This window comes from Bos indicus, chromosome 5, assembly GCF_029378745.1.
Source record: "Bos indicus isolate NIAB-ARS_2022 breed Sahiwal x Tharparkar chromosome 5, NIAB-ARS_B.indTharparkar_mat_pri_1.0, whole genome shotgun sequence".
NCBI lineage: Eukaryota > Metazoa > Chordata > Mammalia > Artiodactyla > Bovidae > Bos > Bos indicus.
The window spans coordinates 57,242,110-57,262,842 of record NC_091764.1 but is presented as its reverse complement, the minus strand read 5'-3'; the positions used below and the strand labels follow the sequence as shown (position 1 = coordinate 57,262,842).

Genomic DNA, 20,733 nt, shown 5'->3' with positions numbered 1-20,733 from the left:
GCTGGAAGGACTCCCGGGGTGCTGCTCCAGCCCGATCCCCCTGCCTCAGAGCCACGGGTAAGAGAACACAGAAGGCATCCACAAATGGAACTGAAAGCAAATTAATTTATAAAAAAAAAAAAAAAAAAGGGAAAAGAAAGAAAAAAGAAAAAATTTACAGAAAATTTTGAACAAAAGAAAGGTGCCAAGACGCAGAGGAAGAGAAACACGGGGACACGAGGAACAAAGGGCCTGGTGGGAGGGACCAAGAATTGGTGGAAAGCCTTGGAATCACTGTTGTCTTCACATCAGGGCTGAAGAGAGGAGAGCTGGTACTGGGGGCACTGGAATCTGGGGAGCAGAGCTGAGCCACGAGCTGCCATCAGGGGGTCGGCATGCCCCTAGGTTAGGCACCCCTACCCAGCTGCTGCCCCAAATCCCAGGGAATTCCCCGCTACCAGCCATGATGGGCGTGGTGGGAGGAAGAGGGGACAGAGTGACCCACCACGTCATAAGAAGGAGGTGCTTAAGTGCTTTTTTGACAATTCCACGTTTTTAAAACTTCCCATTCTTTTAGTGCTCCCCTCTCCGCATCTTCTGGGAGCCAGAGCCCGGGGAGGAGGCCACAAAGCCCCACGTGCCCTTTCTTCCTCCACTACCTACCACAGGAGTCCCCAAGACATTTCCCCACCAAATAGACATACGCTGACATCAACTACGCAGGAGACTTTTAAAAACACAAAACTGACATTCAGAGGGAAGGGGGTCATTGGCTGAGCTTGGGTGGCCTAAACAGCAACACTGAGGAAGCAGTGGGAGAGAGGAGTGGGAATAAATGGGGCAGCCGAGGGGTGTGGGGAGCTGACTCAGTCACTAACGAGGGGCCGGAGGAGACAGAGCCTGCACCCTATTCTATCAGAGCTCTCCCCAGAACCTAGATACCCCTTTCCTAAAACTCACCTCCCTCCTCCAAAATATGTAAAACTTGGATTTTTCTCACTGGTTGGAGGGCTTTTTAAAATCTCTACTTCCTTTTAAAGGGCTTTTTTTTTTTTCAATCCATAAAAAATGCAGTAGTTTTGTGGGGATGTACCCTTAACAGTGGTTAATTAGGACCTTGTAGAAACACCTTCGCCCAGCCCTTCCTTTGAGGGCAGTGTCCCCATCCTATCTTCTCTCCCAGACATTAGAAACATCTTTTCCACAGAAGTCCTTGAATCATCCAATGTAAAAATGCCTGCCCCTGACAGGCACGGTGGGGGCTTTGGAGGGGCAGGAGGACTTTCCTTACGTAGTGATGAACTCTCCAGGCTGGGGAAGGGTCCCAGTGGTGGGGACGGGGCTGTTCCTGGAACCTTGATCTCCGTTGGGGGTGAGGAGGGAGAGAGATGTCGGGCTGGCTCCTCACTGTGGGGGTGGCACGGGGGTGACTGTGCCTGGGCTCGGGGCCGTGGGGTCTGGAGGCAGGGGGGTGCCTGGGTCTGTGGAGAGAAGAAAGCTGCGTCAGCTGAGGTGAGCAGGGGAGAGGTTCCAGACCCAGGCCACCAGATACGCAACTGGGCATGGCATGCAATGGACGGGAGATGAGAGAGCACCCCCATGGACAACTTCCTTTTCCCAGAGTTCTCTCCCACCACACGCTGGGAAAACTGCTGCACCCCAACTGTCCTCCTGCCCCCCAGGGAACTCTCTAAATGGGGCACTTGAGCGTGATGGGAACAAGCAAATGGGACGGCAATCATCATGCAAACAAGTAGCCGTTTTTCCAGTTTACAACTGAGATGCTCTGTGTCACAGGACTCCTCCGTGACCCACCAGTGAAAGGCCCCAGCGTCATCCCAGGGGGCAGCTGCCAGGCTGGGGAATGGTGGAGGACAGCCAGAGAGGCCCTTCCCTCCTGTATTCTAATTTTACCACAGCGTTCAAAAAAACGATCCTGGAAGCCATAGTACCCGAGCCCCTCGCCCACCTGCCCTCCAGTCCACCCCGTGGAGCCCTCTCCCGCCCCTTGCCCCCTCCAGGACCCTTCTCACCTGGCAGTGGGCTGGCACTGGGCAGGAGGTTGCCCTGAACAGCTGCCACAATGGCAGGGCTCTGGGCTGCGGCGGATCCGAGCCCCGGCCCAAGAGGCAAAGAAGATGGCATGGTGGTGGTCGCCGGCAGGTTAGGATGTAGAGGGTTCGCCATGGACACAGGCAGGTTAGGTGGGGGGAGAGTGGCCGGGGCAAACGGGAGATGGTGGTGATGCCCATGCAGGTTAGGAGGAGGGGGGAGGTTAATACTGATGGAGTCGGCTAGGCTACCAAATGGGATGATGGATGGAGCAGGAGGGGGAGGCGGCATGCCAAAAGGCAAACCCAAAGGAGCATTACCCGCCACGCCTGGGTGCCCGCTGCCTGGCACTGCCCCTGGCATCATTGAGGGAGGAGTTTGTTGGTTGGGGAACGGTGAGGGGCCTGGGAATGAAGAGGAGAGATGGAGAAGGTTGGAGGCATACAATCTCACTCACCAACTCACTCTCACAGTGAGGATAACCCAGTCACTCCTAGGCCACCTTCCCTTTTCCTGATACTAGAACTGAGTGATAAATCCTTGGAACAAAATTCCAAAAATCTGGCTCTGGGGAGGGAGCCCTGCTGACTTAGGGAATAGCCATGGTGAAGGAGGATCTGTAGAAACTGAGGTCAATCCTTATCTCCAGTCCTATCACACACTGCCTCTGAGGGGAACTGGAACGTGCCCCCGGAACCCTCCACTCAGCCAGAGTTCCAGAAGCCATCACTCACCATGGGGTCCAGGGGGGGGTACCCCTGGTGGGACGGCCCCAGGCTGGGGGGCGCCAGCTGGTGGCTGCTGCTGTGGCCCCACAGTTGACCCTGCCTGCCCAAGCTGTTCGGAGGGCCCCAAGCTTCCAGGAGGGGCCCCACTGCCCGCAGGAGCCGGGGCCACAGAGGCTGGAGCCATGGCCAAGCCATGGACAGTGGGTGGCCCAGCAGCGCCTGGTGGTGGGATAGGCTGGGAGCCCGGGGGCAGGGCTGGTGGTGGCTGCTGCTGCTGTTGGTGCATCTGCTGGAAGTGCTGCTGCCGGGCCCGCATCTCTGCGTACTTCAGCTGCTCCATGTGGAAGGCTTGTCTGTCGGCCAAGAGCTGCTGCCTCTGGTACTCCAGCTGCCAGGGCCAATGGAGAGCTGTCACCCGGGGGCAGGAAACCCCAAAGGCACACACCTTGCCCCCTGCTTTGTCTTCTGACAAGCCCAGCCTCCCATTCTGGTGATCCCCACACCAAACCTCAGCCTTGTGCTTGGCTTCTGCTGTTCTCGCCTCCCCTCCCCTCTCCAGTTCCCCCCACCAGGTCTTCTGGCTGCCTGCATGGCTTCTCACTGCAGTGGACAAGTAGACTTAATCTGGTGGCAGCCCTTGTTCATTTTCAGCTCCAAAGCTTTGAATTTGTCATTACTTTCATCTGGAAACTGACCACCCACCCCCAACCAAGTTCCTCTAGTCAAATCATGTTCTTTCCCTCCTTCAAAACTGAAGAAAAACTCACAATTCCTAGGAAGCCCTCCCAAATCACCTCACTAGCTTCTGAGCTTTGGCCTCTATTCTGCTCTCACTCAGGGCTTTTATACTTGATTGGAAATCTCTTAATTTTCATTTGTCAGATACTTGAAGCATTAGCCAACTTTGCTGTCTCCATATTGGATATATGATATCTTCAATTGAGGAGTTCAGGATCAGAGTCCTTGTCTTCTACTTCTTTTATATCTTCTAAGAATCAAAAAGATTCGACACCATGTCCATCCTATTTCCTTTCCAACTTTAACCCCTGGATCTGAAGCCCTTACCCTCTCATCATGCCTTAAACCTGTTCAATCACTCAACAGTCACTCCACAGCAAGTCTACCGTGGACTAAGCACCCTTCAAGGACCTGGAGATGCAGCAAAGAACCAATAAGAACTTGACCCTGGGGCTGACATTCTGTGGGACCTCAGTCTCTAGGCTGTACCTGTGGGTCACTTGTCCCTAACCGCCCAGGCTGGCTCCTCCTTCCCTGGTCTGGGCTAGTCTGCTCCACTGTGATGCCATCAGCCTCAGGTTCTCTGTACTGCTCCCCTCGCCCTAAACTGCGGCCCAGCCCAGTGCCAAGGTGGGGCCCTGCCAACCCCCAGGGCACTCGACTCACTGCTTCTCGCTCCCGGTCCATGATCGTCTCTAGCTCCTCAAAGTGCCGGAGTTTGATTTCCAACTTTTTCATCTGGGTCTCCACCAGCAGGGCCACCAGCGATTTGATCTTCCTCTCCTCAACAGCAGCCAAGTGCTAAGGAAGGAGGGGTGGGGTGGCCATCAGTGGGAGGACCCAGCTGAAGATGTTGGGCAACAGAGAAGGTGGTGTGGGGGCTGACAGGCTTTAAGACAGAACTTGCTGTGGTCACAACCCAGAAAGTAGCACAGGCATGAGTGGTATTTTTTAAAGAACATGAAGAAAGAGAGGATATCAAAGGATAAGAAGAGGTCAAATAATTGAGAGGGTGAAAACAGGCCCAATCAGGACTTCCCTGGTGGTCTGGTGGTTAAGAATCCACCTTCCAATGCAGAGAAAGTGGGTTCGATCCTTGGTCAGGGAGTTAAGATCCCGTAGGTCATGGGGCAACTAAGCCCACATGCCCCAACTGCCATAACCAGAGCCCATGAGCTGCAATTACTGAAGCCCTCTCGCTCTAGAGCCTGTGCTCTGCAACGAGAGAAGCCCACATGCTGCAATGAAGACCCAGTGCAGCCAAATAAATAAATTAAATGTTTTACAAAAAAAAAAAAAACAGGCCTAATGATAAAGGCTTAAAAAAGATAAGAGAAGAGATGACCAAGTGTCCCTCTTAGGATCCAAAGGGGACAGGAGGCAGGCCAGCATTGTGTAAGGATGACAAGGCAGGCTTTCCTCCAGGTGCTGTGTGATGAGGAGCAGCACCTCCTTCCCTGGGTCTGAGGCCTTACCTTGGCCTTCACAGCGGCAGCAGCCAGGGCGGCGGCGGCGGCGGTGGAGAGGTTGCCCTCGCCAATGTCACGCTCCACCTTCGTCTTCCTTTCCCCCTCTGACTCCACCACTTCTTTCAGCACCTCCTCCTGCCCTTCCTTGGGCTCCTTCTCCTTCTCAGGATCCGCTGGGCCAGGAAAAGGGTCGTGAGCCCTAGAGCCTGGCTTCCTTTCTGAACCCCAACCACCATGTGAGGCTCACCTGTCAGGTCTCCATCACTCTTTTCTGACTCCTTCTCGCTATCGCCATCCTTCCCTTTCTCATCGTCCTTCTTGGGTGCCTCACTGGTCTTCTCCTTTGCTTCTTCCTCCACAGTCCCAACTCCTTCTCGAGGTTCCTGGAGTCCCAGAGAAAGGAAAAAGGGGAGTGTCAGGGTGCTGGTTCGCACAGAGAGGGCCCAGACCAGGAGCTGAGTTTACACCTCTTACTCGGGAGGGGGCCTGGATCCAGGACGCAGCCCCATCCAAGCACAGCCCTCACCTGCCCAAGCTAAGTGGAGCCAGCTCCCCTTCCCCGGTCCACGCTGGACCCCTCTGCCTTCCCAGCCCGTGTCAATCCCGCTGTACCTTGGGTTCCTTCTTATCCTCTGTGGCCTGGCCCTCTGCCCGCGCCTCGTCAGTCCCACTCTCCTCTGGGTCCAGGGGAAGAGGAAACAGGAAATGTCTGACAGTTGGTCTACAACACTCTTCCAACTGCCCCTTCTAGCCAAGATCTTACTGACAGGACTAGTGGGGAGCCATGGTACCTAACGTAAAGCCCTGAGGAAAATGAACACCCCACCAACTCACCCCATTCGTCTCATGCTCTGAGGTCGGGTGGAGGCAGGGATGGTGTGGGGAGGCCAGGTGGCTGAGGCTGCTGGTAAAAAGGGAGGAATTGGGGAACACGGCAGGCCTTACCGATCCTCTCCGGCTCATCAGAGGTGGTCCCTGCGATGCCACTGCTTTCCAGACCAAAGGCTGGGTCTGCCTTGCCTGTCACTTTGGCGGCTTCTTCCACTTTCCTAACGTGGGCCTCCACCAAAGCTGTGGGTACCTCTTCCTTCATTTTGGAGAACTCTTCTGTAAGACCCAGAGAGGGGGAGGCTGGGAGCAGGCAGGTAGGCAGTTCTGGCACTCTCTGTGAGAGCTCCCTCACAAGCCCGGCTCTTCATTTCCGCCTGCGTGGAGCTGGACCATCGCCTGGGCTGATGCCAGCCGCAGACAAGGCCAGTAGGGCAGTGAACTTGAGGGGGTTGCAAGGTCAGAGTACCCAGCCTTTCAAATGCAAACCAAGAGGGCTGGGAGCCCTGCGCGTTACCTAGGGCTGACTTCGCAGCAGCTGAGGCCACTCGAGGGTCGACGACAGAGGCCAGGAAGGCAACGGTGCTCATCACAGGGTTGCCTGACTGGCTGAAGGGGATAGGCTGGTAGGCCAGGGGGCCCAGGGAGGCCTCTGAGTCCTCCAGGTACGGGTCTTCGATGGGAAGCCGGAGAAAATGCAAGATGCATTCATCCTGTGTGCGGCTTCCCACGTGCTCTGACACTTTGTTCCAGTCATCTTTGTACATTTCCAGTGCCTGGTGGTGGTGGTGGAGACACAACCTCACTTACTCCAGTAACCACCTCCCTCAAAGGTGAGCATCCCCCACCCTGCTAAGCAGAGCTGCTTCAGAGCTCTCCGAGTTGTGATATTTATATACTCTGCCAGGCCCAAGGGGAATCTCCAAGTAGCACTTGGAAAGGACAAGTGGCTGACAAAATGGTCTCAGTCCCTGCCTGGCAGCTGGCCCCTGGGGGAGTATGCGATAGGAGCTGGGAAGGAGAGAGACAGGGCAAGATCACGCCCTCCCCACTCCCAAGTGTGGCCGGCACTGTGGCCACTTCCCTTTCACAGGACTGTCCTTCCCTGGCCCAGGTTACCTCCAGGAGCAGCAGGGTCTCCTGTTCTGTCCACTCTCGAGTGGCACTGGCTGCAGCTTTGCTCTGCAGGGGAAACACGGGTGGGTCAGCGGGAAGAGCCTGCAGCCTTGAGGAGCAAAGGAGCACCAACCCCAGGTGCCCGCGGCCCTGTACCTTGGAGGGGACGTTCTTCTTCGTGTACATGTCTGTGCGCAGCCCAAAGTTCTGCATGTCTGTCGGTTTCTCCTTGCCTTTGTCAGGGAAGTTGAGCATTTGCTGGGAAGCAGAGTTCTGCTATTTGTGGAAGGGAAAGAGAGAGGTGACTCCGAGTGACTGCCAGGAGCCAGGGGCAGACAGAGATAGAGGACAGACAGAAGGGGCTCCCTTCCCACAGCCAGGGACACCCCTGCGTGGACTTCCTCACTGCTGTAGCTCCTCTGCTCTCATGGCTCTTCTTCCCAGGCAGGGGCCCCCCAATAAAGGGGCAAAGAAGCAGCCCAGCGGGGTCTACACCCCACCTACCAGCTCTGGCTTGCCCTTAGCCGTCTCTGGCACCAGGTCATCCAGCTCTTTGCCCTTTCGCCCAGCCTTGGTATCAGCATCAACCTGGCGGCCCTGGGGGACAGAGCTTGGTGTCATGCAGGCTGGGCACAAAATGACCAGGCTGAGGCCCTGGAGGCCTCAAGACCAAATGCTGGGCAGCCCGAAGCTCGGGGGGCACTCATGCCACAGTTCCATATTCCCTGAATGATTAATTAGATCTGGAATTGGCATGATATCCATTTGTATTCACGTGTATCTTTATAGGTTCTCTTAGGAGCTGGACAAGTAGGTTCTAATCCTACATGTCTGACCCTGGGCAAGCCACATAACAATTTTTATAATGTATGAAATGGAAATGGAAAAAAATGGAAGTGATAAAAATAATGAAGCAAATATGAAAAAAATGCTGGAAATGTGACAAGGTTAAAAAATCTCATGCAACTGAATTGTAAGCCATTTTTCTCTATCTGCTCCATCCCCTGCATTAGCCTGTCTGCTCCCCGAGGATAACAAGGATCTCTTCTCCCTCAGCAAGTCCTTGCAGTCTTAGGTACAAAGGCTGAGAGAGGGTGCTAAATACATGGGACTGATTCCTGTGGCCCTCTGCATCCCATGGAAAAGGAAGAAGCCTCAAACACTCCTGAAACATTACCCTAAAAAACCAGAAAAAGAAAAGTCCAAAGAAGCCCCAGTTTGCTCAGTTCCACCCCGTCCCCGCAGCCCCTCACTCTACCTGCGGGGTCTTGGGCTGCAGCGGCACCAGCCCGGATGGTGTGTCCGCCAAGACGTGGAAGTGAGAGGTGGGCGGAGGCCCCATGGGAGTTGGTCGACTCTCGGCATCCACCTGGTAGTTAATGAGACCCCACTGTTCTAGGAAGGCATGGACCCTGTGAGGAGAGAGGCAGAGACTGGGTCACACACGAGGAGAGGGCTGGGGGCACACTCTTCTCTGCTCCTTCTACTCCCTAGGAAATACGGCCTCCTCCCAGCTCCTACACACCAGAGACAGCCAAGTCTCCACCTGCACCAGGGCCTCTCTCCATATCCACCCATCAGCTTCCTGCATCTCTCACCAGATAGGCTCCTTCACTACAGACGTGCTCCTTCTTCCTCCCGCCACACTGCAGAGAGCGCCCTGCCACCCCCTAAGTCACCCTGACCTAAGCCTGAACTTGGCCTTTCTCTAGCAGTGTCTTTCCTGCTCATCCCCTATGCTCCTTGCCAGCAGCCTCTCTACTTCAGCCAAGAGGCATCTGTGAGCATTGTCCTTGGGCATCTGCCACCCCTCAGCTGCAGACCCACCTCATGATGGCACAGACATCACCCGCCAGGTTCCTGCGACAGGCAGTGGAGGTGAGATACTCCTGGGGGTTCAGCCGGTAAGTATCAATCATGAAGTTCCGATAGGCCAGGTAGCTTAAAAGAGAGAGATATGAACGCTGAGAGGGCTGAGGGGTAGGGAAAATTGCTAAGAGAAGAACAACCTTCATGTGTGACAGAGAAGAATGCCTCATCCAACTCAGTACACACTGCGGGTCTCCTGTGTGCTAGACCTGAGGGGTTCAGACCCTTGACGGGATTTTTCGTTAAATGAGTTATCTCCTTGGCTGTGTGTGCTTGGGGATGTTTCATCCAACTTTTTTTTTTTTTTGGCCATTCCACATGGCTTGCAGGATCTCAGTTCCCTGACCAGGAACTGAACCCAGGCCCTGGCAGTGAAAACCCAGAAGCCTAACCATTAGGCTAACAGGGCACTCCCTCATCCAACATTTGGGAAAGAAATCAAAAAGAGAAAGTGCTCTTAATTCCAAAGGCAGATGTTAAAGGGAAGTCCTTAGGGGTGCCTCCACCTAGTTAGCAGGGCATAGCCTTAAGAATACATGTTTTGAAGGTGGAAAATCAAAACTAGGATTTGAACTAAGTTCAAATCCTAGTTCTACTATGATGGCCTTAAATTTTGGAAACTTAGTTACCTTAACTGTAAAATGAAGTGTCTGTTGAGAATAGAAAGGTCTGTAGAGATACAGAGTAGCGCTGGGCACGCTGTACAAGCTCCAAAAATGGCAGCTATTGTGTGGCGTAACGTAAAGTTTGAGAACATGAGGCAGACTACAGGACTCAGACCCCAGCTTTATTACTCACGAGCTGTGTAACTTTAAGCAAGTGACTGACGCCCTCCACGCCTCAGTTTCCTTGTCAGTAAATTGAAGATAATAAGACCTACAGCTAAAGCTGATGTGAAGATTAAATTAGTCAAGGTATGTAGGATACTTAGGGTAATGCCTGGGAAATAAAGGGCACTCAATACATATATCGTCTGGTATTTTACACCCAGAGTGCAAAGCGTAAAGAGTTCTAGTTCTAACTCTGCCTGCAGATCAAGTTGAACTCATGTCATCTGTCACTACTGCCTCTGGAGACAGCAAGGCTTCTTCATACACTGCTTTCCCCAGCAAGAGAAGGAGAAGAGAACCATACCAGGCCGTGGGGAAAGAAACATGGTGGAAGGGAAAGGGACCCTGGAGCAGGGAGATGGGGAGCTGAGGAATAGCTGGGAAGCCAATGAGTTTAGTCCTCAGGGTGCCTGGGCTCAGCACTAGCTCCCACCTGCCCACCCATATCTATCCTGGAACACTCCTAACCACAGAAAATCACCAAACTAAAGCCAGGCAGGTTTGGTCTGAGGAGGAGCCTCGAAGGACAGGAAGATGTCTGAGCCCCAGGCCCAGACTTTACAAAACACATCTCTCTATCCTTTAATTCACAGACTGGGTCTTAATAGTTCCTCTTCCCGTTTTTTTTCTGTCAAAACCTACTCTATGGCACCAGTAATAGTCAGTTACACTTTAGCCAAAGAGATTACTTATGCTGGAGATATTTGCATTTTAGACAGCATAGGTAAGTATGGATGGAAAGCTCTAAACCCTGTTAAAAGAAACAGAGGGAGGAAACACAGCTGAGCGCAGGGGGAAGCAGATACTTGTTTTGAACAGAAGAGCAAGTTTCACACAGCCCCCAGCAGATCCCAGAGGGCAGTGGTCACAGTGCTGGGCTGGAGCTGCCTGTGGGCAGACAGCATGTCTCTGTGAGCCTAGCACAGTGCCTGGCTCATGTAGGGAGCTCAAGAAGTGTCTGCCCAATTGGATCAGGAGGAGCCAATGCAGACAGGAGGAAGAGAACCACAAGCTAGAGTAGCTTACATTTCTGGAGTCTTGGACTTGTTCTTGCCATTGAAGAACTCAGGGAGAGCCCTCCGTTCGATGGCGTGAACACTGCAAGAGAAGCCAGGGTGCAATGAGAAGGCTCAAGTGGAGAGATGGGACCCCAAAGATGAGAGATGGGACCCCAAAGAGAGGAAACGTCTGGAAGAAGGGGCAGCAAGAAGGAACGGGAGGCCTGGGTCTGAGAACTAGACCAGGAGCTCCCCTACAGCTGAACTGTACCCCAGGTTTGCTGGCTGAGGAAGAGGGAACTTATTTGGAGGTGGGAGACGGAATATGCTGACCCATGGTCCAGGAAAATAACGCTTTAGTGAGGAGCTGGAGGATCGATACCTGTTGTAGTCAAACCAGGCAGCATAGCTCGGGATGATGATGTGGTGGGTCTGCTCAGTCACGTTGTCCTCATGCAGGTCTGGGTTCTTGGTCTGCTCCCCCTTGTTGCCCGTGCTGCTCTCGTCCTCATCCTATGAGTATGGAGGCTACTGGACTCTCAGCATTCTCGTTTAGCCCTTAGCAACCCTCTGCTTCTCCCCTACCCTGGGAATGTGGGCACTAAAGATGGGATGGAACAGAACAGTTATGGGCCCTGGGATTCAAAAGGCTCAGAGTTTTGAGCAACAGTGAGAATGAGTTCTAGGGTGGGAAGAGTCTGGGCACTGGAAAATTCTGGGTGAAAGCACAGGGCAGAATCACAGGGAGAGGTAGGGGCCCTCTAAACTGGCTCTACCTTGCCTGTGGTCTCCATGCTTTCGTCCTCTTGTTCATCTGAAAGAGAGAGACAGCAAGATAGAAGGTTGGTGCTGCCTGAGGGTCCGGAGAACAAGTGCGCTTTTGGAAAGGCCCTGGCAGGCCAGGGGCAGGGGTCGGCCTCCCGCCCCCGCCTCTAGGCTCTGATTGCCTTGCCCCGAGCGCCCCATCTTACCCAGGTCAGTCATGGTGCCTCCTTTGACTGGGGCTGACTCCGAGTCCTTCTTAGTGTTGACTGCCAGGGGAGAGAGTCATTTTAACAGACAGGTTCTGTCTAAATCAAGCCCTCGCCTCTTCACTGTGAACAGTTCCAGAGAGCTCACTTTCTCCCAAAGCTTGCTCCATCTGATTACAAAATGTAATAGCTTGCTCCAGTCACAATCATTCTAGAGCTTGAAACTTTTTCCCCTTCCCCCATCAAAGATTCATTTTACTCAACCTTTTTCTTATAAAGAAGCATCTTCTACTCTACGAACATTCATCAATCACTCTTGTCTTTAATTGCCCCTTATCTCCATCTAGAAGTCTATAAGTTTCTTCTGGACTGACACAGTCTGACCAAATCATTCTGTAGAGGAGTGGCTGGATCTTAAACATTTTTGAAAGCAGAGGACATTTTCCTCCACTGAATTCATACACAGAAGCTCACCCGAGAAAACACAGAGAGGAGAGCTGCTCTGATGGAAGAAGGGGTGAAAGCTGGAACTCCTCTCTCAGTGGCCTTCCCACCCTACTCCTGAAACCCACTCCTGGATGTCTGTGGAATACAGACATAAAGCAGTACTGCAGAACAGTAGTCTCCAAAGTGGGGATGCAAAAGGGGGTTCACTGGAATATAGGCCGAGAATATGAGAACCTTTATTTTTTAATCTTATCCTCTACATTTTCCTAATTTTACGTAACGTATGTGTTTTATAATGTTCCTAAAAGTAGTGGTGAACACTACATGTGTATAATTTGTGCTCAAGTGTATCTTACTGACATTGAAAGTGAAAGTTGCTCAGTCATGTCTGACTCTTTTCAACCCCATGGACTGTAGTCCATGAAATTCTCTAGGCCAGAATACTAGACTGGATAGCCTTTCCCTTCTCCAGGGGAATCTTCCCAACCCAGGGACTGAACCAAGGTCTGTTGCATTGCAGGTGGATTCTTTACCAGCTGAGCCACAGGGAAGCCCAAAAATACTGGAGAGGGTAGCCTATCCCTTCGCCAGTGGATCTTCCCGACCCAGGAATCAAACCAGGGTCTCCTGCATTGCAGGCAGATTCTTTACCAACTGAGCTATCAGGTGTGTAATAAAAAAAAGTTTGGAGACAGCATGGTCCACAACTCAGACATGGAAATGAAGTTAGAGGACTGTCTGTGGTGATGACAATGACTTCAATAACCAGCTAAGGTGAAGGGTAAGAGTCTCTATACCTGGAGCTGGGCCTGGCCCATACCTGTCTTGGGCAATGTCACCTCTTCCACATTGGGGACCGGTGAGGGCTCATCCATGTCCTTTGTCAGGTCTTCTTGCTCCTCCTCTCTGTGGCCTCGCTTTGACTTGGTGTAAGGTGTTGAAGGACTGCATAGGAAAGAGACTGAAAGTGAATCCAGGCATCCTTGGACAAGGAATGCCTGGAAGGTGAGTTCAATAGAAAGGAAGCAAGAAAAACTCCCAAAGGGACTGTGAGGTACCATGTGATAAACGTAAGTAACACTGTGTATGGTGCACACAACAGTTGTTAGCAGAGTAAATCCTGGGCTTCCCTGCTGGTCCAATGGTTTAAGAATCCACCTGCCAATGCAGGAGACACAGGTTTAATCCTTGGGCCGGGAAGATCCCACATGACACGGAGCAACTAAACTCCTGCAACCCAACTACTAAGCCTGTGCTCTAGAGCCTGGGAGCCTCAACTACTGAAGTCTCTGTGCTCTAGAGTCCATGCTCTGCAACAAGAGAAGCCACCTCAGTGAGAAGCGTGCTCATCACAATTCAGAGTAGCTCCTGCTGGTCACAACTAGAAAAAAGCCCATGCAACAATGAAGACCCAACACAGCGAAAAAAATAAAAAAATAAATAAAAATTAAAAAAAAGAGTAAATCCTGAGGATTCTCAGAACAAGGAAAAAGAATTTTTTTACTTATTTTTCTATTTCTTTAATTTACTATCTACATGAGACAAAAGACGTTTACCAAATGCACTTTGATAATCACTTCACAATGTACGTAAACCAAATCATGATGTATTCCTTAAACTTCTACAGGGCTGTATGTCAGCTACACTGCAATAAAACTGCAAGGAAGGGACTTCCCTGGTGGTCCAGTGGTTAAGAATCCACCTTCCAATGCAGGGAAGTGGGCTCGATCCCTGCTCCAGGAACTAAGATCCCACATGTGGCAGGGCAACTAAGCCCATGCCACAAATACTAAGCCTGAATGCCCTAGAGCTCGTGTGCTGTAACTAGAGAGCCCACGAGCTGCAAGGAAGATCTTGAGCAACCTCGAGCACTGCAACCAAGACCAGATGCAGCCAAAAATAAATTAATTAAGAAAAACAACTGCAAGGAAGAAAAAAGGGAGAGAAAACCCGACAGCAGAACTGAGCAAAGAAGAAACTGATCACTACAAAGTAAGTGGAAGAGGCGAAGACCTTTCATCTGCAGATTAAGCTCTCTTTGAGTGGCCAGGACCGGAAGTAGACACTGGATAGCTAAAGATCTCCTCTTCCCTTGTAGGCCAGCGCCTGGTAGTTATGGGAGGGGATTAGTCCTTCCTTCCTTAACCAGGGAATGGACAGAGCAGTGAAGGCAGGGGCCGGTTAGGGGCTGGCCTACCCTTTCTTAGCATTCTTCTTCTTGGCTTCTGGGGTTGGTGAAGGTGAGGGGGAGCGCTTCCTCTTCTTATAGTTCCCCCCCTTCTTGTCCCGTCGGTCTGAATCTGGGCTGTTCACCTGCCCGTTGAACAATTGGGGCAGATGTCAGCCAACAATCTCCAGCGAAGATTGTTCTGAGACTTGTACTAAGGGCTCAGGAGAAACGAAAAAGAGTTTTCACCTCATCTGTCAGCGTCTTGGCTGAAATCTTCTTTCGGCGGGAGACAGGGTTTTTGTCATCATTTACTTCGTAGTCTTCCTCATTCATCCACTCATTGAAGGTGTCTGTGTCCAGAATCCATTTTGCATGAACCTGAAGTACAAAGGCAGACTGTCCTGGGGAGAGGCCTGGAAGCCTTCGTTCTGTCTGGGGACCCTTAACAGAGGAACCCAAGGGCCCAGGAGCCTCTCTGTTCACCTCCAAGAGCGGTCTGGCCCCAGTATTCTTGGGGGAGGGAGGGCGGACAAGCAAAGCTCACCTTCCTAGGTTTCTCAGGAGTTGGAGCGTCTTCCACAGACGCTTCAATTTCACTGGCTGGGATCCATGTGTCATAACTGCCATGGGAAATTGAGCGTGAAGCACAATCAATGGGATAGAGTTGTGGAAAAATAAAGGGCAAACCTTTTACTTTTTCCATTTACAAAAAAAATCGGGTTGTTGGGTTAATTTTTGTATGGTTTGTTGGGTATGATTGTTTTTTCCAATTAATATTGGGATTCTTTTCACTATATAGTAATAAAAATGATTATAAAACGTTTCAAAAATATAAAGAAATCATCCTAACACAAGCACTGTGACATTCAATATATGTTTTCTCCAGTAACTTTTTTCTACAATTTTTTCCCCTATTATTTTGTTTTTACATAATGGCAATGATACTACATGTCATTTTACACCCTACTTTTTGCAATACCTACTTATAAATTATGTTTGATATTTCTATCACTTTAAATAAAGTAAAATAGCCCACTGACTAGATGCATAAATTTGCTGAAACATTTCCCCACTGTTAGATGTATAGATTATTTCTAATGTTTACTTACCAAAACTCATACTAGGATAACCATCTCACACACAAAGCCCCAATCCTTTTGGCCTAAGCTTTGTCCAGTAAGCCCAAACTTCCCACAGGACAGACAAGAGGGTTCCCATAATAGGTGGGAGAACAAACTAACAGAGCGAAAAACAACCCTCAAAAAGTGCCTTCTTGCTTTACTAGATGTTCTAGGGCTTTTCAGTCTGGCTCTTGTACTTAAACTTGTCCCCAGATCCCATTCTCACCTGTCAGGATAGTAGCCCCAGTGCAGAAGAACCTGCTTGTCTCTCTTCATGACTGGCCGTACCCATTCCTCTGAGGACAGAGACAGAGCAGGGTGAGACATGAGCTAAAAGGGTATATATACAAAAGAACTCTGTATACAACACCTGCTGCAGCAGGGCACTTGGGAATACGAACAAGGGTGGTAAGAAGATTCAGGGTTCTAAGGAGGGAGGAGCCCAGGCACTGCACAGCTATTGAGTGGTCCTCCATCTCCCAGTCCAAGCCATCCACTGCAGTGACCAAGAAAACCCAGGTCTCACCTTCCTCCAGGTTCCCTGGAACGGGATACACAACGTGGGAGGCACTGTTCTTATCCTCAGTGACCGTTCCCTGGATGACATAAAGAGAAGCAGGGAAGTGTGGTCCTCTTTGAATTAGTCATGAATGTAAATAAACCAAAGTAAGATTTAACCACAGATCTGCCTTCATAATCATATGGTATCAGAATGGTAAGAAAGTTGGTTTGCATTCTCTAAATACACATCGGCTGAGTGGCAGAGAGAAACGGCTGGGACTTTGCTAATAATGGCGAAAAATCAAAGAATTTTAAATTGCTACAGATAAACCTCTGAATAGATAATCTGTTACACATGGGAAATGAACAGTCAAGTTTATGTCCCTGTATGTCCCAATGACAGCTGCTTGTTATTACAGAGTTCCAGAGAGCAAAGATCTCATTGATCTCAAATCAGGCAATCTCTAGCTCAGGGGAATAGATGCTTTTCCCCTCAGGCCTATGCAGTCTCTAGGAACAGTGATCTAAACCTGCCAAGAATGGGAATGGGAGAAACAGAAACAGAGGCTTAAAGCTTTAATTCTAATATTCTTCCAAATAGGTAGGGCTACCGTGGGGCTGCTTATTGTATGCAAAACATCAGAAAAAGAGTCATGGAGTTTCTAAAACCTCTCCTGACCCACCCACTCACCTGATGTCTCTTGATAATGTCTTTTAATTTCCCTAGCAGTTTGGGTTCAATTTCTGGGCACAGAAAAATGTTAGGTCGAGACAGGCAATTATTCTGTGGGGAGAAGAAATAAGTGGGATGAGATTACAGGGAAGGGGTGTTTGGGATTCTCATCCAGGGAAGGGAGATAAGTGGGGGAGTTCTTGACTATTACCTGCACCAAGGACTTCTCAATGGTCATGAACATTTCCACGTTGCGGTCCATGCGTGATGGATTCTGGAAATCGTAACGCCGCCTTATAAAGAAGCAATAATCTAGTGAGTGGTATAGTTCAAGTCTGGGGACGAGGTTAGCATATATGATTATTTTAACATGGGAGATTAGGAGGCAATTTTGCCTTCAGCTGTGCCAAAATCGCCTGGGATCTGGGGTTCACTGATCTCAACTTCACAAATCACTTTGTACTTAGTCTGAAAGGACAAAGAAAGGCTTGAGATGTCAACCTAAGAATCCCTTTTCCTCTACAATACACACACTGACACACATACTCATATTCACTCATTCTTAGAGACTCTTGGCTCTGACTCCCAGCCACTTTTCTGACCTAGCAGGTCAGGTCTGCTGATCTAGCAAAATAAAAGACTTGCAAGAATGTCTACCCTCTCCCACCCCACAAAGACCCCAGGGAATCATAAAGGGGGATTTCCTTTAAACTAAATGTAAGAAGTACAGAGAGAAGAAAAGGCATCTCACCATCCCTGGTCACTCTTGAATTTGTAGGCAGCTGCAAGTATGTGGCACAGGGAGCCTCCTGCTTTGAAATCTAGGAAACATTTGATCTACAAAATTGAGACAGGGAAGAAGTATGTGACAGTTACATCCTAAATTCTCTTATGATTTAACAATCCTTTCACAAAATCTTATGCTGAACTGATCTCCCTCTCAAAGCTGGAATTCTTTAACCCCTGTGCCATTCTATCTTGTAGCCTAGAAGAGGGGAGAGAAAGAAACCAATATTCACAAAGCCCCACTCTGTCCCTTGCTGGATTCCCTTTACTGGGTTACCTCGTTAATCATTACAGGTTATACCTACAAGGTAGGTATATTAATCCCATCGAGAGATAAAGGAACCAAGACTCAAAAGGCATAAATGGCTTGTCCAAGATGACAGAGACACCAAGTGGCAGAGCCAGGATTTGAACACAAGAGTGTGCAAATCCAAATCTCACATGTTTTCACCATGCCATTAGTTTCATGACTGAGTTTCGATACTCTGAGATAACCTGTTGCAAGAACTATTACTAGGACAAAGGGGATGGTAAACTGAGGGCTCTGCCAAGCCAGTAACACCCCAACCAGGGAAAGGGATGGTAGGAAGTCACCCAAACCTCAAAAACTAGAAGATTTATAAAAACACAAAAGACAACTCCTTCTCAGATTTGCCCCCTTGCTTTTTCGCACTCACCGGCAGTTTAGTGAGCGGTGCATTGCTGACATGTTTGCCAAAAACTTCTTCCTGAAATTGTAGCAACTGTACAACCAGGCTAGACAGGGACTTGTTGGTGGGTGGTTCGGCTTGTATATACTGGGGAAACAGGGAAAAGGAGAGCAAAACAGACCCCAAATCAATTTTCCACCGTCTCCCTTATTTCTTCCCCAGGAGCTCTGGAAGCATCTGGGATAGAAATAGTGTCTTCTTCCCCCACATGCCTAATCTCTTAGAAAGAAAATGGCAGAAGGAAGCCCTGAGGTGCCCCTCACCAAGAAGATGACATTCAGCAGCTGCCTACTACCAGTACCAGTCTTGGGTGCTGGCGGTATAGGCAGCTTCCTACTCTCCCTCAACTACACCCTAAAAATGGAGTTGCAGGATCCCAATCTTTAGCCAATGGCACCGAGTTGTAAAACTGTGAAGATTCATAGGGATCAGGTCACAGAAGCAACATCTGGAATGCTCTAAGGGAGACAGCAGTCTACTTCTTTGAGTAATGGTGTGGAAGGTCAAGATTCCCCCTATAATACAGCCTGATAAGAAAGGTGCAAAGAAGCAATATAGGGCGCATGTCTTCACATGCCCTCCTAGAAGGGAAAAAAGACAGCTACTGCCCAGCCAGGTGGGAAATAGCAAGCCAGTATCTACCCTTCTTGAGGAAACTGTATTGAATGCAGGCAAGCCTGGGCCTTCTTAAATATTTCCATATTATGCGACCTAGCATCCTGGCCTTCAGTTCTCATGTAAAACTGTGCGAAGAGGCTAACTTTACCTTTTGATCCCCTTCCTCAACCCCGACCATAGAAAAAAGTGCACCTTTTGGTGGGAGGTGTAAAGAGATCCCTGAAAGAAAAGATAAATGACAAAGAGCTAAGAGCTTGACAGCTGAACTAGGTCACAGGCTGTCAATCCCCCCAGGGCCAGACACTAAGCCCCTAGACTGATCTCCTGTCCAAAAGGTCAAAGGTAGATGCCTGGGAGCCAGAGCCTCACGCTGGTGTAGAGACAAGCCACAGACCCAGCAGCTGTTGGTCAAGCTCTGAAACCCAGAGAGACCTCTGAGAACAGAGCCAGACTCATAACCAGGATCAGAGGGGCGTTCTCCACCGGCCCATCACACTTCTGACAGGTTGCAGGGCTGAGCAGGAAGAACTGGGGAGCTGAAGGAAAGTCTGAGAACCTCTTATTGGGGGCAATGAGAAGGAAGAGACGCAGAGAAAAGAGACTCCAGAGAAAAGCCCTACGCAGAGATGTTCCTTTCAACCAGGCCTAAAGACAAAGACATCACCAGGAAGAGGTCTGGTATAAGACAGGTAAGGTTTGAACCCTTTGTTCACTACCTTATTATCTCCTGTTATGGGATGGGGGACTCCAGACACAAACTGCATCCTAGTCTCTGAACCCCAAACCCAAGGCAATGCAAGGCCAGGTGGTGGGGTGATTTCATTGTGAAGTTGAGCAATGGTTTTAGAAGGGGTAGCTGCCCAGGAACTCCTATACCCTGACTCCCAAAGAGGTTCTGTTATCCCTTGTACGGAGATGGGGGGCAGGCGGTAGACAGGTGATCCCGGGGCGGGGGCCTTTTTCAGGCTGGTGAGCAATCGAGGGCCTGCTCTGGGGCTGTTTATCCTCCGGCTTTCATCATCTTTCTCTGAACATACACAAAGCACCGGCGAGGCCTCAGCCCTGCTGGTACCTGGCTCCGTGGGGAGCTCTGGCGGGCACCGTGGCGGGCACGCTCGGGTGTGTGTGGGGGGTACATTCGGCACCCGTCCACCCCCGACCGTCTCTCCCGGAAAAGCCCGGAAGGCGATGGCTTATGGAGGGTGGGCAGCTGGCACCGGGACCCGCCAGGCCAGTGGAGAAAAACAAGGGGCAGAGGGCGCAGTACTGGGGGCGGGGGCTGGAACCAGAGGCGGGGGTGAGGGGGGTGGTTGTTAAAAGAGGCTGGGGGAGGGGCGCGGGGCGGCGGAGGGCGCGCTGGGGCCGCTCCGGGGGCCGCGGGGGAGGGGCCGCGGGCCGCGGGAGGGTGGGCAGGGGCTGAGGGTGGGGGGAGCCGCGGGGCCTCGGTCCCTTTGTCCCGCCCCCGGCCCCCGCGCGGCCCTGCCCGCGTACCTTCTTGTAGTTCTTGCCGAGCCACAGCCGCACGTTGTCGAACTGGGTCACGGTGTCCGCGGCCTCGTAGTACTTCACGTTGGGGCCGCCGTCCTTCTTCCGCACCGCCATCTTCTCGGGCTCGGGCCCCGCCGCCGCCCGCCCCGCTCAGCTCAGCTCCCGCCTCCTCCGCCTCCTCCTCCGCCCGCCTCCCGCCGCCGCGGCCGCCGCCTCCCGCCGCCTAGGCCGGCCCCGGCCCGCGCAGCGCCCCCTGCCGGTCGGCCGGACGCGGTGGCGGCGAAGAGCCTGGCGCGGGGCCGACCCTGGCGGCCTCCCTGGCGGCGGCGGCGGCGGCCGCGGCTGGAGCTCTAGGGAGGAAGCGGCTTCCTGGAGGGGGCGCACACTCCCCTGAGATCGCCCTTTACCTGACCTGAAGTCTTTTCTTGCCTCTCAGCCGAGGGAGTGGGGTACCTCTCTATCCTACCCTAGGGGGATGCCGGTCGCCTGAGGAGCCCCCAGCCCAGATCTCAGTGGTCCTCACCTTACATATTTCTTAACCCCACAAAGCCCCTAATCCCGAGGAGCCCTGGACCCGTTTCCGCAAGAAGTTTCTTCCTTTCATCCATCCCCAGAAGTGCCCCGTTTAAACTCCTTCTGAG

At 51.3% G+C, this 20,733-nt stretch overlaps 1 protein-coding gene across 7 annotated transcripts; it reads right to left on the bottom strand.

The window, feature by feature from the left end:
• Positions 1–85: 85 nt before the first annotated feature.
• On the bottom strand, positions 86–20,251 carry SMARCC2 (SWI/SNF related BAF chromatin remodeling complex subunit C2). 7 transcript variants are annotated; one of them, XM_019961050.2, is made up of 30 exons: positions 20,096–20,251; positions 17,954–18,073; positions 17,242–17,327; positions 16,702–16,783; positions 16,509–16,601; positions 15,843–15,912; positions 15,543–15,612; positions 14,740–14,815; positions 14,442–14,573; positions 14,223–14,338; positions 12,846–12,970; positions 11,579–11,638; positions 11,384–11,421; positions 10,990–11,120; positions 10,636–10,707; positions 8,738–8,851; positions 8,169–8,322; positions 7,415–7,507; positions 7,067–7,186; positions 6,914–6,976; positions 6,312–6,570; positions 5,912–6,073; positions 5,579–5,643; positions 5,214–5,349; positions 4,973–5,139; positions 4,164–4,298; positions 2,766–3,147; positions 2,352–2,435; positions 2,013–2,078; positions 86–1,460 (listed from the first exon to the last, which is right to left on the bottom strand). In XM_019961050.2, exons 1-30 carry the CDS (start codon positions 20,204–20,206, stop codon positions 1,384–1,386), a joined length of 3,459 nt encoding a protein of 1,152 aa, XP_019816609.2. In that variant the 5' UTR covers positions 20,207–20,251; the 3' UTR covers positions 86–1,383. The 7 variants fall into 7 exon arrangements, with proteins under 7 accessions (XP_019816609.2, XP_070645605.1, XP_070645601.1 ...); XM_070789504.1 differs by having other exon boundaries at positions 7,067–7,183; XM_070789500.1 differs by having other exon boundaries at positions 2,013–2,435.
• Between the last annotated feature and the right edge of the window lie 482 nt (positions 20,252–20,733).

What these genes read in the sequence shown, in the direction of transcription:
- SMARCC2 (XM_070789500.1), bottom strand. Translation starts at nt 20,206, where the DNA reads ATGGCGGTGCGGAAGAAGGACGGCGGCCCCAACGTGAAGTACTACGAG. An exon ending in TCGGCAAGAACTACAAGAAG is followed by an intron (nt 18,074 to 20,095) that starts GTACGCGGGCAG and finishes CTGTTTCCCCAG; the next exon opens with TATATACAAGCCGAACCACC. An exon ending in CTGCCGCTGTGAAGGCCAAG is followed by an intron (nt 4,299 to 4,972) that starts GTAAGGCCTCAG and finishes CTCCTTCCTTAG; the next exon opens with CACTTGGCTGCTGTTGAGGA.